We start from the raw sequence: 16335 nt of genomic DNA on the forward strand, positions 1-16335 counted from the left end.
TTTTAGGATCATGAACAACTTAAGAGGAACATATTAACAGTAACCATCTAGTATTCCAGACCGATGGTCACCCCAACGCCTCGGGAGCATGATCTACTTTCCTTCCCTTTCCTTTTGGACTGCTTCACCCACTTCAACAGGTAATGTTTATTATTTGGACAACTTGAAGACCAGTGGTCAGCATAAGTTCCACCATAAAAACATTAATGTGATCACGAATCTCGCAAACTTGGTTCTCAACGTAAGTTGCATAAAATCCAAAATCGTCAAACTATCTTCTTCTTCTTCTTCTTCTTCTTCTGTTTGGCACTTCGCCTGTTGGGCTCTTGTCATCCTCGTCGATTTCTTGTTTCACTGGTTGGGCCAGATCAGGGCTCCGGCTCTCGTCGTCTACAACAATACCCTGCGTCTGTTTCTGCTTCGAGTTTTGAAATTGGATTTTGGTTTCGAGTGGGGATGGGTTTTGCTGATGGGTCTCTTTGGATCTTGGAAATTTTTAAACTTTATGACTCCTTATGGTATTGGGTTTGTTTTTCTTCAACTATTTCAGATTCCTGATACTGGGTTCTGGAAAAATGTTCCTTTCAAGTTCGTCTTTTTTTCCCTTTGGGGAGACAGTAGAGTGAGGTTTAGCAGGAGTCATTGTTAAACAGGCATTACCGTGGATAAATCAGTGGAGTTCTCTTTCGAAGAACTTTCCAGGGCTACTGATAACTTCAGTCTGGCTAATAAGAATGGACAAGATGGTTTTGGGGCTGTTAACCATGCCAGGCTGAGAGGCGAGGTCTGTTTCCTTTACTATTTTCTGTATTACTTGCTGAGATTTTTTGTGCTATTAAGGAACTTACGCTCCTATTATTACCAGACCAGGTTGCTTTTATTTGTCTGTGATTGTTTATTTCTTCTCCTATCCCACCCATGTAATTCTCTCTGCAGAAAGCTGCAATCAAGAAGATGGAAATGCACGCATTAAACATTTTGACCCGAGTACATCACTTGAATCTGGTAGCGAACTTCTCTTTCCAAATGATGACATGTATATGAGTGGCATCGCGTAGTAATGTGCTGATAACTATAATACAAGTGCTAGTAATGGCATCGCGTAGTAATGTGCTGCTTATATATGTAATATGATTTACAAAAGATGGTACATGAGACATTGTGGGGGCTGCAATACCTACTGAACTGCTAATAAAATTTCATCTAGAATAGTCGAGTCCAAAGGAAATTTGAATGGTGTGGTATTGGTAGATTCCAGATTATAATAAAATAAACTAATTGAAGGAAATAGAGGGTTATCTTCTATATTCAGTGAACAAACAGCCTTCAGTCTGTAATACTGAGATGTATTGCTCAACTACATTGACACTTACCACAAATTCTGAATATCTTGCTGATTGAGTTTAGGGTTTAGGATTTATGGATTTTGAATATTAGTTGTTGATGGATGCACGGTTGGTTGTTGGTGTCAATTCGCCTTAGCAATGATGTGAGAGATAAATTTGTGGCTTATAGTTTGGTGCTTCAATATGAAAATGCAGATTCTGTATTATAGAGGGCCCTGAAACAGTGCAAGACTTTGCCAAAATGGAATAACACGAGATTCTTGATAATCGTTGCAACAAAATTTTCTTGCATATGGAAGAGGTGGGCAAGTTGTACCACAATCTGAGTATAAGTATACTATCACTTGGCCTACAGTTACAATTAGCTTCTCTTTTGTAGTTCTCTTATGGTCAGAAATCCATTTTTGGTTTTCAACTAAATGAACTTCAGTTTCTCTAGGTTCACAGGCTGAGGATACAACAGAGGATTAAAATGCAGAGCTCGGGATGTTAACCAAAGAGCAAGAAAATGAACTTTTAAACTTTCCATTATTCATTCCATTGTTGCCTCCCTTGGTGAGTTTCCTCTCTGAACTATTGTGTTTCTATGATCAATAAAGATTTTAGTACATTGGGAAAGAAACGGTCAAGGACAGAAGGTTATCTGCAAAGTGTTAATCACATGGTGAATTTCATTTTTTGCAGGCTTCAGCAAACCTTAAGCAGTATTACGCTGTTTGTTTTTCTCTTATTGCGGGAATCATCCTTTTTGGAGTTCTCCTAGTACCCGCTGTAAGTTAGTTATGCATTAACTTATGATGATTAGTTCTAAGTTTTTAACAATAATTCATAAACATTACATTTTCTGAAAGAAAAAATTTGGGTCTGACAACAATTTCAAGTACAAGTAGAAAATGAGGCAATATAACAAATGAGTATTTATTTATTTTTTTGAAGTTTTTGACAACATGGGTTGATTTTTTTCTAAACTTCCTTTCCCAAATTTCCCTGTGTATTCATACTTCTGTTAGAGTTGTGGGAATACGAGGCAGATCATATGAAGACTTCATAAGTAGTGTGCATCTGCCTATGCAGTTGAGGTGTGTGGAGCCTGATATAAAATGAATATCAGGCTGAAATTTATCCTGAAATTGTGTGTTTAATAGAAGTAGATGATTGCTGCTTTAAGGTTGATGGTTCTTGATACCTGCTTATTTTTGTATTGGATGACTATGCCAATTTATGCTTAATTGCTTACATATTCTTGCCACTATCAATGGTGTTTATATATTCTAGCATTGCAAATGATTAACAGTGACTTTGTAGGCATGGGCTTGACCCTTCTTTCGCCAGTATTTATAATTATTTGACACAAAGTCTCCAAAAAGAATATGTAATTGCCACAGATCATTTTATTAATTAGCTAAGTCATCTAAGTTGTAGGACTACTTTGTTTTTACTGTCTATGGTCTGTGAGTATGTACAAAGAGGGTCGAAGTTCTTTCGTTCTTGAAAGTCAATTCATTATGATTTTCTTGCCTCTTTTAAATAGCTTGTATGAGGCTAACTCATGCTATCTTACTTCATTTAGGCAAATGCACTATATGAAGATATGCTTGAGCGGATCAGCGGTTTGCAAAAACTTAACAGGTAGCAAGTAGATGGTGTGTTCCGCCAAAGTGAAGAAGGTGCTGAGTACTTCGTGGAGTCAACCAATCCCTCCACATGCAAGAACAAGATCAATGCCCATGGCAGTGGCTGTGCTTCCATATTATTCGAGTACAATACAGGCAAATTGATTTTTTGGCGGACATGATGGGACAATCGAAATGTGGGATACAAGCACAGTGGATTTGAATAATATGCTTCATGGTTGCATTGGTTCTGTTCTTGACATTACCATTACCTATGATAATAGATCTATTATTGCAGCCAGCAGTTCGAACAAATTGTATGTCTGGGATGCTAACTTGGGGAGAGTGTGCTATACTCTCACTGGCCACATGGATAAATTGTATGCTGTAGATGTAAGTTCTCAAGTTGTCGCATTGTGAGTGCAGCCTATGATTGTACTATTAAAGTTTGAGATTTGCAGAAAGGTTACTGCACCAACACAATAATCTTCCCCAAACACTGCAGTGCTTTCTGCTTCAGCATGGACGGACAGACCATATGCTCTAGTCATGTTGACGGAAATCTTCGGCTTTGGGATATTCAAAAAGGAAAGCTACTCAATGAAGTGGCTGCACACTCAAATGCCGTCACATCTATATCTTTGCCGCAGAGTGGCAACATGGTATTGACCGGTGGGAGGGACAATGTGCATCACCTTTTCGATATGAGATTCCCAGGAGTTTCTGGCACATTGAGAGCCACCGGAAACAGAGTAGCATCTAATTGGAGCCTATCCTGTATCAGTCCAGACGACAATTATGTTCCTGCTGGATCTGCCGACGGTGCTGTGTATATTTGGTCTATAGCCAAAGATGTGGAAGTCTTCTCTGGGCTTTGCAATTCATCAAACGCTCTTCTGCTTCCGGTGTTATGCTCTGGTATGTTTATTTTTCTTCTCTCTACATAGATGTTTTTTAATTTCTGGGTTGATATTGATCTTCAATAGGTTGTTGCTTAATATTTAAAGCAGCTTGGAGAAATGGACAAATGGTAATCCCAATATTGATGACTGGGGTACTTGAGTGATGCTGAGGATGCCTTATCAGTTTGGTATGTGATTAATTTCCAAGTACAAGTCTATCTGAAATTTCGGCAGTCTTGCCTCTACCGTGTTCGGTAATTGGGTTTAATTTTTGCAGCATGACTATTAATGGTTGGGAGCTCATGAGTCCTTTAGCTTTCTTTGCTGGGACAGGGTACAGTTTCTTTTACCTCTACCTCTTTTGGCTCCTTCTAACTTTCTCCTTTATAATAAAGTGTACAATTTGTCTTCTTACTTTGTATTATTGGCAAGTGATACGTTTTTAATGGGGATCATTATTTAAACCTTAAAAAATTCTCATTAGTGAAATGAAGCTTCAGATACATGGCTCCATGCCTATAGAACTTTGCCAAAAGTACTGATTTACATATTCAAAGGTTTTCTGGTGTTTATACTTGGAAATTGGAAGTAGAGAATATCTCTTGCAAGGCAATAGATTGCATTACACTCTTTCAGAAATATTAATTATAGTTGGCTTAATGCTGTCAGTCCCCAGCCTGGATTGAGCAATGCTGTGATTCGGTGTTGAAGCATCTTTCAGTCATGCAGAAACAAAGTTCTGCTGCTACTCTATTAATACGCAGATGCTATATGTCTCTGTCTTTCTAAATTTACGAATGCATAATATGACTTTTCCAAATGCTGATGAAAAAGGTTGGTGCATTGACAAAAGCCATGGAACTGGAGTCTAGGAAAATAAAGAGAGAAGCCGTAGCTAGAGATAAAGAAGCTGCAGCAACCGAGGTGGATGATAACAAAAGGAACAGAACTATAAACTCACCCACAAGGTTGTAGCTACTTTTCAAGAGCCTCAATACCACTCTTTCCTTTTGTATTTTGCTTCTGTAGCAGCTTCCCTTCCAAATACTAGAATTTTCAAGCACCTGAATATATGAATGACTTTATTGTTTACTTCTAATTGTTGCGGGATAACAAAAGCATCTTAAAAGTTTGCTTACATGGGATTTTATTGAAGATCATGTAATTATTTAGCCTTTATGAGCAATGTGTTTTGATTTTTTTATCAAAAACAACACCACACAAGACATGTAATTGCCACCAAAAAGAAAAGAGGAGCAGACACCTATTTGCCTTTCTGTGATTGTATTTGGACAGCATATTATTAAGTTAAGCAGTCATATTCAAGGGCTTTTATGTTTCTCCCCCAATCATTTTTCCATTGAATTGAAGAATAGGAACAAATATTCTCATTCTGATACGAGAAGTTTAAAGCAAAAAATCTGAAGCAGCTTAGTTTATCAAGCTTTTTGCTTGGTCTGAATAACCTTTTATTGCAACATCTTTTTTAATCCATTCTCTTGAAAAGTTTACTTTCCTCCATACCTTTTGAAATTTTAACCCCTATCCATTTCAATTGATTTGGACATTTAGGGGTGGATTGGAGTTGCTTTTAGTAAATGGCCATGGCACTTGGTTTGCTTGAACCTATACTCAGATGATACCTCATTTCCCTTCTCATTTTGCCTCTGTATTTAACCCACACCCAGTGGTTCTAGCAATAACATTGTGGGTGGAGGATAAGCTTTGGGGTTATAGATTTGATTAGGAATCCAACACCCAGAAAAAAGGCAATGGAAAAGAAATCACCAAAACAATAACAAGGTAATGAAAACCAAATCAAATTCCAACCATCAAACTACCACATAAAGCTTACTAAATAAAGAACAAAACACAGATACATCTAGTTGAAAGAAAAAGAAAAAAAAGACCAACTAAGATAAGCTGACCCATGACTTTGGAGATGAGCAACATCAGCTTCGAATCATCTAGGGTTTTCCACCCTTTTGGGTCTGCAAGGTAGCTTTTACCTGAACTTTATCATCTTTAAAAAAAAAAAATTGAATTGCTTAGATAATGGCTCTTTTCAATGCAATGAGTTGACATGTATCTCAAAAAATTCCAGTTCACTTAAAAATTCTTTCAATTTTAGTACTGATGTACAACTGAAAATAAACAATGAAAGTGATTCGTGAGAATCCCTGCAACTGTTCGTATGTAGTAGTTTTATATACTCGTTTATACTGCTTAGAACCTCTCAAACAATAAATGTTACTACATTATATCATAGTTGTGCAAAAACATACAGCGAATAAGACCAGTTTGTGATCTTATATGCATTTCTTTCTCAGAAAACAGTAGACAAACTCGGCCAAACATTACAATCCAAATGTTAGAAAGATCAGTAGAAAGGGGAACCATATCCTCCTAACAATCCAATACAAGACTAAAAAGTCAATTTGCAGCAAAATGTTCATACTTTAATTCAGATCCTCCCACCATCTATTTAAGACAAGGCTGTGGAAGTCTCAGTCACATTGCGGCGAATGTCCTCCAATCTGGTGATTAGAACCTCTCTCTCCTCTTCTCTCTTAGCCCTCTCACAAGTGACCGTCACTTCTTCCTCATCCAACTGTTGGTTTCTTAGAGCGCGGGCTTGCATTCTGTTCTGAATTTCGGCTATGCATTGTCTCTCTTGCTCTACAAGATTTGGCTGATCAATCAATGTTTCCTGCATTTGACGGAGGCAGCGGACACGGCTTGGAATGTCTTCAGCAAATTTAAGAAACCTCTCCCTAAAGAAAGAGGGGGTGCTTTCTAGCCTACCAAGGAAGTGAATGCTGTCCTTTAGAGTGATTGCTTCATCCTCATCTAAGTTGGAATATCCTTTCGATCTAAGGCGGCGTACCGTTTCCTTAGCCGAATCTACCATTTGTTGTGAAACGATTCCATTCTTAAGTTGACTTCTTGCGTATTCTATATACCTCACAGTAGCCCTATAATCATCACGGGGCGGAGGAGGAGGCCAGAATTGAATGCGGATTAGACGACCATTTGGCACTCCCTGGCGTGGCTGAAGTACATGTAATAATAAGATATACAACTGAATTAGTGAAGTAATCTGAGAACACATGATTGTAACATCACTTTTAACTAATCAAACATTAATTAAGAAACTTAAACAGAAACTCACCAGCTGATAGGACAAATTGGGGGAAAGCTGGATCAAGGTGGGAGAATGATGGGTAGGGGCTTCTACCTCAGGTGTCCGGTTTCCAACTCCATCGACGCACTCCTTCAACACCTCTTGGTCAATCATACTTTGCTCAACTTGTTGAAGTTCAATACTAGCAAACAGCAAAATCAAAATCATTCTTACGATCAACAATTATAATAGTCATGGTTCATTGCAAGCTAATACAGAATTCATCTAGTTAAAATTACAATATTTAAATTCAATACATATGAATTCTCTTACTTACCTAAACCGATCCGATGATGAAGCCATTATAACAATGAAAAAGTAAGTGTGCTTCTTACGGCTTCACCTTTACTATCAAAAGCTCAAAACAACAGCATCTGCATAACCATTACAAAAACATATAAATGCCTTAAAGTTATACAATCGGCAGCCAATAGTCAGCAAACAATTGAGTAATAATCAAGTATGAAAGTTATATTATAACTGAACACTCTGTTTAGTATTTTAATGACAATGACCACCACTAGAGCTACGCAAGTTTTGGAAACAAAACAAGTAGCTTTACGGAAATTTATATAGAAACTACAACAAATCAACAACGAATGCAACTTTCAAACTTATCACAATTGAACCCAACATACTGATGAACTGAACTTCAGACCCCTGGTCCAATGAGAACCCACAAGATAAAGATAGCAACAATAACCTGCCATGTATGCATAAACCAGAATCAGTAGCTGCATGGTTTTTATTGTTGTCATGTAGATAACCACATGTGGGTAACCTTGAGCTAGGGATGACTAAATAACGAATTACTTCTCCTTTCATACACTCCTTAATTGGTGAACTTGAATAGCTTAATTAGAAAAACCACTCATTCACATTCACAAAGATTCAATCATTTATATCATGGTCACATCAGCAGTACATACACAACAGTGTGTACCAAATCAGAAAAGGAAACTTCATTACATTACTTACCAGTATGAAATGTGTCTAGCTGAAGTTTGAGAGCTCCAAGAACTTCAATACAATTGAAACGGGGAAATAACCCAGCTATGGAAACTTGAACCACTTCAAAAGAAGCGAGTTGCATTCAAGCAGAGAAACCAGCTTCCATTGCTTAATTGTAAGATTGAAGCAATATTGAACCTTGAGGCTTGAATTGAGAACAGGGATTTGTATGGGCTCGGACACAGCGCTGGGTTTTCAATCGGCTATAGCAAAATCTGGAAATTTGCTTACAAGCTTGCCGGAAATCTGGAAATGGTTTTTGGAGTAGACTTGGCTTGTTCGCAACTCCTTTGACCTTCAATTTCTCCAGCTTCTGACACCAGGACTCTACTTCTAGTCCTAGAGGGAGATGCTTCCCTCCGATTCACCAAAAGTGGAGTTGCCGACCACGAAAAAACTCATATTTGTCATAATAGGGAGAAGATAGAGAAATGTAGGAAGTAGAAGTGTTCTCATTCAATCTCATTAGCTTCCTTTATATTTATATAGAGCTAGGGTTTACATCAAAGCTAATGAGTATTTACATGGACAGCCACATAGATAGTAATATTTACAAAACTCTCCCTTGAATGTCCACTAATGAATGATGATATTGGACGCGTTTATTGTTGACTCGTTAAAAACCTTGTCAGGTAACAAAAACCCAGTGGGACAAAGATAACATTTGTCAAAGAACAGAAAGAGCACAACGCGCATATGTCCTAGGTAGCATACTTCTGGATGCTCCCCCTGATTGTTGCAAGCCTCAATTATGTATGTGATAAGCTACATGTACCATGTATAGTGGTTTGATGTGTCTATCACTGAGGTGAGAACATGTGTGCTTTGCATATAGGAGCTCATCACAAATTTTCATACCTGCAAAGTTAAAGCAATACTAACAAAGCTAGACAATATAAAGAAATTGACACATTTAACTTTGTATAGTTTAAAACATTGAAAAATCATCATGGCATACCTAGCCGTACATATCAATATTTTTATGTATTGATATGTCTCATATGAGCTCTTCAAGAGCTCTAAGTAATTCAAAACTTTGCGAAAGTTAAAATATGTTGCAACACTATAATCATAACTCGAATTCGATTCCGTAGTCTTGTCATAGTACTTATTAAGGCAATTTAGATCACGTTGACTATAACGAAATAAGTACATATGAGCTAGTTTTAGACTCTTTGATTCCATAAGTGAGCTTCAGGCTCTTTCAACCATTCATGGACTTGCATTTGAATCCTTGAAGGATTTGATAAGCAATAGGCTTATAATGACACTTTACTTTTGAGATTTTTCTTTTAGCAATGTGTCTTTAAGATCTTCATAATATACGATGACAACGTGTCATAAATCTCTCGTCAATACAATAGCTATATACAACACTGTACTTATAGAAAATTGTCATTCATATAAAGGAAAATATTTATAATCTCGTGTCTCTATAAATAGATATTGTGTCGTAATGATTTATCTTTACTTTAGTAAATACCCTTTTGTGCCATGTAGGGTTAAAGGTCCAAGTATTTCATCACATTTCAAATATTCAATTTCATTGGAATTGCCTCTTTCCAATTTGGTCAATAATATACTTTGTCGACATTCATGGTGAAACGTGGTATAGCGTCTATACAACCCTTAAAAAAATTTTGGTAGCTACCAAATGTAAATTATCATTGATGATCAACAATCATAGATCCTACACATTCTTATATGCATGCATTAGCTATAATAAGCTTATTGATATTGGATACCCATGCCACTTCTGGGGCATACATTGTCGCTTCTAGGACAGTCATCTCTCATAGATGAGTCATGTAGCAAATGTGGATCTTTTTACTTATAATCTTATGTATGAGTATTATAGGGCTTGTATAATATTCCCTGTTTTGGGAGCTTAAAACTTTAGACCTGGTGGATATAATCCACACAAATTCACGCCATTATTCAAATGACAGTAGTCTTTCCTCCCTCTAACGGTGGGCAGACTGTCTTATTATGACAATGCGTAAAAGATGCATTCAAATATTTATCACTTTCTTTAGAGTGAAGATCTTCATTGGTTGGTGGCGAATCCAAACCAACTTTTAGGTCAAAAACATTTAATTCATGAGTATTAACCATATTGATGTATTATTTGATCACCAATACATTATTCCCTAATGGCGCACTTACAACCTTTGTATGTGTAGCCATATTAGGTGCTCTGACATTGTTTTATGACATTCTCTTCGGGAGAACCATGTCATTTGCATACATGTATACCACAAATCAAATGGGGTGTAGATTGTTTGTGATAGTATGGTTGGTTTAAGGGAACTTTAACCCATGCAAATGCCTTTGCATTTAGCATATGATTTTGTCACTTTCTTTTATCAATTCACTAGTTTAGATATTTCTCGAAGTCAAAATGAGACGATGGATAAATATCTCACACCAATTCATATCGTTCTTCAGTAACAATCTTTCTCCCTCTCATTGTAGGAGGATTGTCTCATTAAAGTGACAACTCGCAAATATGCGGTAAATAAACAATTTGCTTGTGAGTAAGATTAGCAGTCATCAAACTTTAAGTGATTCCACGCAACATGGTAGACAAAAGATAACGTAATCGATCAGGTGAGTGGTAGCAACACGACCTCCCATCTTTGATCTTTATTTTATGAGACAAGCAAAAACTTCACATTAAAGAGGCTGTAAATCACACAATTGAGTGGTAGCAGGGGAGAACCACACAGGTGCATTCTTGATCTTTGATCTTTGATTTTATGAGGCAAGCAAAAACTTTCAGAATAAAAAAAAAAAAATCAAATTTACTAATGCCATCAGCAATCAAACCTTGACTGGGATTAGAGTAATGCTTGATTAGAGTTGTGCTTTATTTACTTCTCTGGTTTTCTGGGGTAAGGTTTATGTCCCCCCCCCCCCCTCTTTTTGTATTTTTCTTATTTTTTTTGTTTTATTAATAAAATATGAATAGGGGGACGGGCGGTGGGTTCCCATAGTGTGGCAGACCCTTCTCCTTCGGGATTGAGGGTGGGACTTGCTCCCTACATCGTCTGTTTCCGAGGAACTAATATCGCCTAATCTCTTATTTGTTTATGAAAAAAAATAAAAAAAACCTTGACTGGGAAAAAAAGTGCGATGTTGTAGTGCTAGTGTGGACATAAACTTATTGCTAAATGGAGTAAAAATTATATATATATATATATATATATATATATATATATATATATATATATATATATATTAGGGGAACAGAATCAGGTTTCATTAAATAACGACCTCTCTCGATCAAGCTAGAGGAATTCGAAAATTCCTCATATTACAACTCAGATGCACAAATCAGTCTGCAAAAAGCATAACCAACCAAACAATAAAACCAAACTAGAAAATGCAAATGCAAAAAGTAATAAAAAAAAAAACTCTACGCCTATCCAACCCTAAATCAAAACAACCGACATGACAAATATTGAAGTCTAAGACCTTCATGGTGTACAACCTAAAATTTTTATATTTTAGATAAACAAAAAACATATTAGAGAAACATCATATCCTCCTCGAAAGCCTCCGAAGACGGGGGTCTGAGATAACTGCCGCACTTCGCAACTCTTAAGACCGACGCGGCCTTTGAGTATATGCATAGTGATATCACTGTTATTGAGTACCTGAGATAGTGAGAATCAACAATAAGTAACTATTGAACCTTAAAGGTTACACAAGGATTGAGGTAGAGGGAGACTCAAAGCTCACAATCGATGCTGTCGGAGGTGTGATCACTCCGCCTTGGAGATTAATCACACTCATCAAGGATATTAATAAGCTTGCTACTCACTTTCATTCAATTACTTTTAAACATGTGTTCAGAGAGGCTAATGTAGTAGCAGATGCATTAGCAAATATAGGTCATTCGTTTAATAGCGATGTTTCATGGACCAATAGGATTCATTTGGATGCTTTAAGGGCTTTGTTATTTGATAATGTAAACTCTGGTTGTCTCAAAGGTTTCAATATCTAATTTAGTTTTGAACCTTAAAATTATTTTTTTAGTAGAAAACAACGAATGAATTGGAGGCGTTTATAGGAAACCAATGATACCCATTCGTTTAGCTTGGCTCATCAAAATGATTAATAAGAAAACCCAGCATCATCATCTAATGATCACATTATAAGTAGCCAGTGTACATACATAATACAAGAGTGTTTTTATTTTTTTGGTGATAATGTAATAGAAGAGAGCTTGGTTACTGTACCAATTTCCAAAATGCAGCGAGTTCAGAAGACCCATGTGAAACTGACGCCGAACAACTGAACCAATACATAGCTCCCATTTAGTCAAAACCCATGTGATTGTGAATATGCTTACAATTAACAAACAAACAAACTAGCCTCAGATATTTGCTGCCGCATTCATGTTTTTTCCTTTTCTTTATGGCCAATTGGTGCTGCATTCGTTAGCTGCTAGGTAGCTTCATTACGTTTAATAAACAATATTTAGCAAATTTTGGTAAAGTTTTGCTAAACAATTTATAAAAATATATGCAAATTAAAGCATGTTTAGTATGTTGTTTTCAACTTTTCATCGTCAGTTTAATCATTAGTAATTTTCAATTCTTGGCTGTTTTTCATAGCATTGACATGTTTCTTTGGTCATTTAGTTTTCATTCTTGTTCATCTATCTCAGAGGCAATGGATGGAAACCGTGTTTGGTCCTAGTACTGGGACTCTTTTTGCCCCTATTCCTGGACGCAAGTCCAGATTCCACAAAATCCCGAATCAGAAACCCCTATTTCAAAAAAAAAAAAAAAAAAAAAACACCGGATCAGAAGAAAGTAGTGAACTTCAATAAGAAAGATGACAGAGGAAAAGATGATCAAAGGTGCCCCTGTTACACATGTTAGTCCATTGATTATTATGAATATGGTGGTACTTGGTGTGAGCTCTAGGTTATGTATGTTAGCAATTACGTATATAATTATAAACTTGAGCAATTCTAAATTTTATGATTTGGAGAGTTAACAAGGAGAACAGCATAAGGCTTGTTGAACATTAAATTTTAGATGGATACACTTTAATCTAAGAGCAAACTCAAGAAGCATTTGCCAACAATCAAAAGCCAAAAGACAGAACCCCTAATAGCTAACAAAAATCTAAAAGCTAATTTTTGGCAAAACAGATTTCCTCATCTACTACAAGAAATCAAATTTTTATTCAATTGTGCATGTCAAAGATAGACCAAAGTTGCAAGATGAAAAAAGTCCTCCAGCCGTGATACGAAAGTCTAGCAACAGAACAATCAGAAAACAAGTGCATCACAGTTTGAATTTATATTTGAACTGGACATAAATTTGGGAAAGCAGACATAAATTTCATACGAGGTACCAGTCGAGATTGACTTGTTTTTTAGGAAACCGAAAAATCGAGCATATGCATCAGAACACAGTACATTCTTTACCAAATGAAATCACTCTAGTATCTTTTTAACCTTGAAAATTCATACATGAATCGAGAATATCGAGCATACTGAGAAGTTTAGTCTAACAACTACTGAACAAAAGAAAAACTCAAGCCCTTGAATTGATAATCTCCCCTACTTTCTAATTCTACAACTCATCATTTGGTTCATCTTCGTCCTCCTGCGAACCAGCAGAACTTCCACCACTCTTCTCATAGACCTGCTTTATGACTGGATTGCACACTGCTTCTACCTCCTTCAGCTTCTCATCAAAATCATCTTTTTCTGCGTTTTGGTTATCATCCAACCATTCCAGAGCCTCCTTCAGTGTGTTTTCGATGTTCTCCTTGTCATCTGAGTCAATCTTATCTGCCAGCTTATCCTTATCACCGATAGTACTCCTCATATTGTATATGTAGGTCTCAAGCTTGTTCCTAGCATCTATCTTTTCTCTCAATTTCTTATCCTCTTCAGCAAACTCCTCGGCTTCCTTCACCATCCTCTCTATCTCTTCCTGGCTGAGGCGCCCCTTGTCATTAGTAATCGTAATGGATTGAGACTTCTTTGCAGCCTTGTCCTCTGCTTTCACTTGTAGGATTCCATTCGCATCAACCTCAAACGTCACTTCAATTTGTGGTACTCCCCTGAAAGAGATGTTATAGCGATGTTCAATAAACATTTCCCAAACCAATTAGAAGACATTCCATAGAACTCGTCAGTTTCTAATTACGTACCTTGGAGCAGGTGGAATGCCAGTTAGATCAAATTTTCCGAGCTCATGACAATCCTTTGTTAAGCTTCTTTCACCTTCAAAAACCTGATAAATTACCAAGATTAGTAAATTAGTAGAGAAATTCCAATCAGAAAAACTGCACACATGTTCATTGCACGCTATTATATACCTTGATTGACACTGTGGTTTGCTGGTCTTGATAAGTGGTAAAGATTTGTGACTTCTTGGTTGGAATAGTGGTGCCCCTTGGAATCAATTTTGTCATCACACCACCAGCTGTTTCGATTCCAAGACTCAAAGGAGCAGCTTCAATCAAGAGAAGGTCTGAAACAAACAGAAAAGTAAATCTTTTAGTATGAGTACTATGCAACGTACAGCTCCAATAACAATCACTATATGATGTAAAGTCATGTATTACCTTTGATACCCTCCTCGCCTTCTCCGCTGAGGACTCCACCTTGAACTGCAGCACCATAGGCCACAGCCTCATCAGGATTGACACCTTTGTTCAGTTCTTTCCCATCAAAGAAGTCCTTCAACAGCTGCTGCACCTTGGGAATACGAGTGCTCCCTCCAACAAGCACAATCTCATCAATATCTGTTTTCTTCAACCCTGCATCTTGCAGAGCCTGTTTGACTGGCCCCATGGTCTTCTTGAACAAGTCTATGTTCAACTCCTCAAACCTCGCCCTTGTCAATGGCTCCGAGAAATCAATGCCATCAAAAAGTGACTCAATCTCCACTCGAACCTGGTGCTGGCTACTCAAGGCCCTCTTAGCCCTCTCGCATTCCTTGCGAAGCTTCCCTATAGCCTTGTTGTCCTTGCTAATGTCTTTGTTGTACTTCTTCTTGATCAACTTGATGAAATAGTCCATCACTCTGTGGTCGAAATCCTCTCCTCCCAAATGAGTGTCTCCACTCGTAGACCTCACCTCGAATACACCATTATCAATGCTCAAGATGCTAACATCAAATGTACCACCACCAAGATCATAAACCAATATGTTCTTCTCCCCCTTTTTGTCTAGACCATACGCGATGGCTGCTGCCGTGGGCTCATTGATTATTCGCTCAACTGTGAGCCCGGCAATGATGCCTGCATCCTTGGTAGCCTGCCTCTGTGCATCATTGAAATAAGCTACAAGAAGCAATCAAAACAAACTCATTAAACCATCAAACCATAATTTTGACCCACAATCATTCAACCTAAGGGTACTGAACCAATAAGTTGATGACAAAATCGGACTTCTTTAAGAGAGAAAACTCAGACATTACCTGGAACAGTTACGACAGCCCTTGTGATCTTCTTCCCCAAATAAGCCTCAGCTGTTTCCTTCATCTTACTCAGTATCATAGCACTGATTTCCTCAGGGCTAAACACCTTGTCCTCACCTTTAACCTTGACCTGAATATAAGGCTTCCCGTCCCTATTCACAACCTTATAAGGCAAAAACTTAACGTCTCTCTGAACCTCTGGATCATTAAACCTATACCAAACAAAACCAAACACAAGATTCAAATTCAAGTTTACAAGTTTACAATCTCAACTTGATCGATGAAACTATCCAAATTACATTAACTTCGGTTACCTTCTCCCTATGAGCCGCTTGACATCGAAAATTGTACGTTCCGAGTTCTGAGGGGCTTGATTCTTTGCCGCCTCTCCGATCAACCGCTCGGTGTCCGTGAATGCAACCCAAGAGGGTGTGATCCTATTGCCCTGGTCGTTTACTATGATCTCTACATTGCCATTTCTGTACACCCCCACACAAGAATACGTGGTTCCGAGATCGATTCCGATCACGGTCTCCGGCTTCGATGAACTTTCTGCCGCCAATGCTATTCCACACAAGAATTCTAGCAAAAAAAAAAAAACCAACAAATTTATCAGCAAAAACTTTACTTGAACATGACATATATGGTCGAACAAACAAAGCTTGTAACATATTTCATACCTGAAAGAAAGAGAAGCAAAAACGTCAACGACAATGCTCTGGTGTTCTTCATCTTCTGTTATTCTAGGCTTTCTTCTCTGATGGTGTCTGTGAATGTTGAAGTTGGTGAAGGAGGTGGCGATGCAGAGGAGCTTTATAAAGGCTT

At 37.5% G+C, this 16335-nt stretch overlaps 2 protein-coding genes and 2 long non-coding RNA genes across 10 annotated transcripts; 2 read left to right on the forward strand and 2 right to left on the reverse strand.

The window, feature by feature from the left end:
- Nucleotides 1-147: 147 nt before the first annotated feature.
- Nucleotides 148-3713, forward strand: LOC133721830 (uncharacterized). 4 transcript variants are annotated; one of them, XR_009852348.1, is made up of 6 exons: nt 148-784; nt 937-1005; nt 1542-1678; nt 1777-1901; nt 2031-2117; nt 2917-3713. It is a non-coding gene; the product is annotated as an uncharacterized LOC133721830 (long non-coding RNA). The 4 variants fall into 4 exon arrangements; XR_009852349.1 differs by having other exon boundaries at nt 1786-1901; XR_009852346.1 differs by having other exon boundaries at nt 1542-1647.
- A 14-nt stretch (nt 3714-3727) lies between these two features.
- Nucleotides 3728-5153, forward strand: LOC133721829 (uncharacterized). Of its 2 annotated transcripts, none has more exons than XR_009852344.1 (4): nt 3728-3877; nt 3970-4049; nt 4139-4195; nt 4531-5153. It is a non-coding gene; the product is annotated as an uncharacterized LOC133721829 (long non-coding RNA). The 2 variants fall into 2 exon arrangements; XR_009852345.1 differs by having other exon boundaries at nt 4696-5153.
- Nucleotides 5154-6097: 944 nt separating this feature from the next.
- On the reverse strand, nt 6098-8497 carry LOC133720653 (uncharacterized). 3 transcript variants are annotated; one of them, XM_062147065.1, is made up of 5 exons: nt 8024-8497; nt 7684-7748; nt 7323-7419; nt 7034-7187; nt 6098-6913 (listed from the first exon to the last, which is right to left on the reverse strand). In XM_062147065.1, exons 3-5 carry the CDS (start codon nt 7346-7348, stop codon nt 6347-6349), a joined length of 747 nt encoding a protein of 248 aa, XP_062003049.1. In that variant the 5' UTR covers nt 7349-7419; nt 7684-7748; nt 8024-8497; the 3' UTR covers nt 6098-6346. The 3 variants fall into 3 exon arrangements, with proteins under 3 accessions (XP_062003049.1, XP_062003050.1, XP_062003048.1); XM_062147066.1 differs by lacking the exon at nt 7684-7748 and having other exon boundaries at nt 7100-7187; XM_062147064.1 differs by lacking the exon at nt 7684-7748.
- A 4997-nt stretch (nt 8498-13494) lies between these two features.
- LOC133720652 (luminal-binding protein 5-like) lies at nt 13495-16324 on the reverse strand. Its single transcript, XM_062147063.1, has 7 exons — nt 16191-16324; nt 15825-16092; nt 15511-15722; nt 14654-15373; nt 14405-14559; nt 14237-14319; nt 13495-14146 (listed from the first exon to the last, which is right to left on the reverse strand). The coding sequence occupies exons 1-7, from the start codon at nt 16240-16242 to the stop codon at nt 13651-13653; spliced, it is 1986 nt and encodes a 661-aa protein (XP_062003047.1). The 5' UTR covers nt 16243-16324; the 3' UTR covers nt 13495-13650.
- Between the last annotated feature and the right edge of the window lie 11 nt (nt 16325-16335).

The sequence above is a fragment of the Rosa rugosa genome, chromosome 7, assembly GCF_958449725.1.
Source record: "Rosa rugosa chromosome 7, drRosRugo1.1, whole genome shotgun sequence".
Classification (NCBI taxonomy): Eukaryota; Viridiplantae; Streptophyta; class Magnoliopsida; order Rosales; family Rosaceae; genus Rosa; species Rosa rugosa.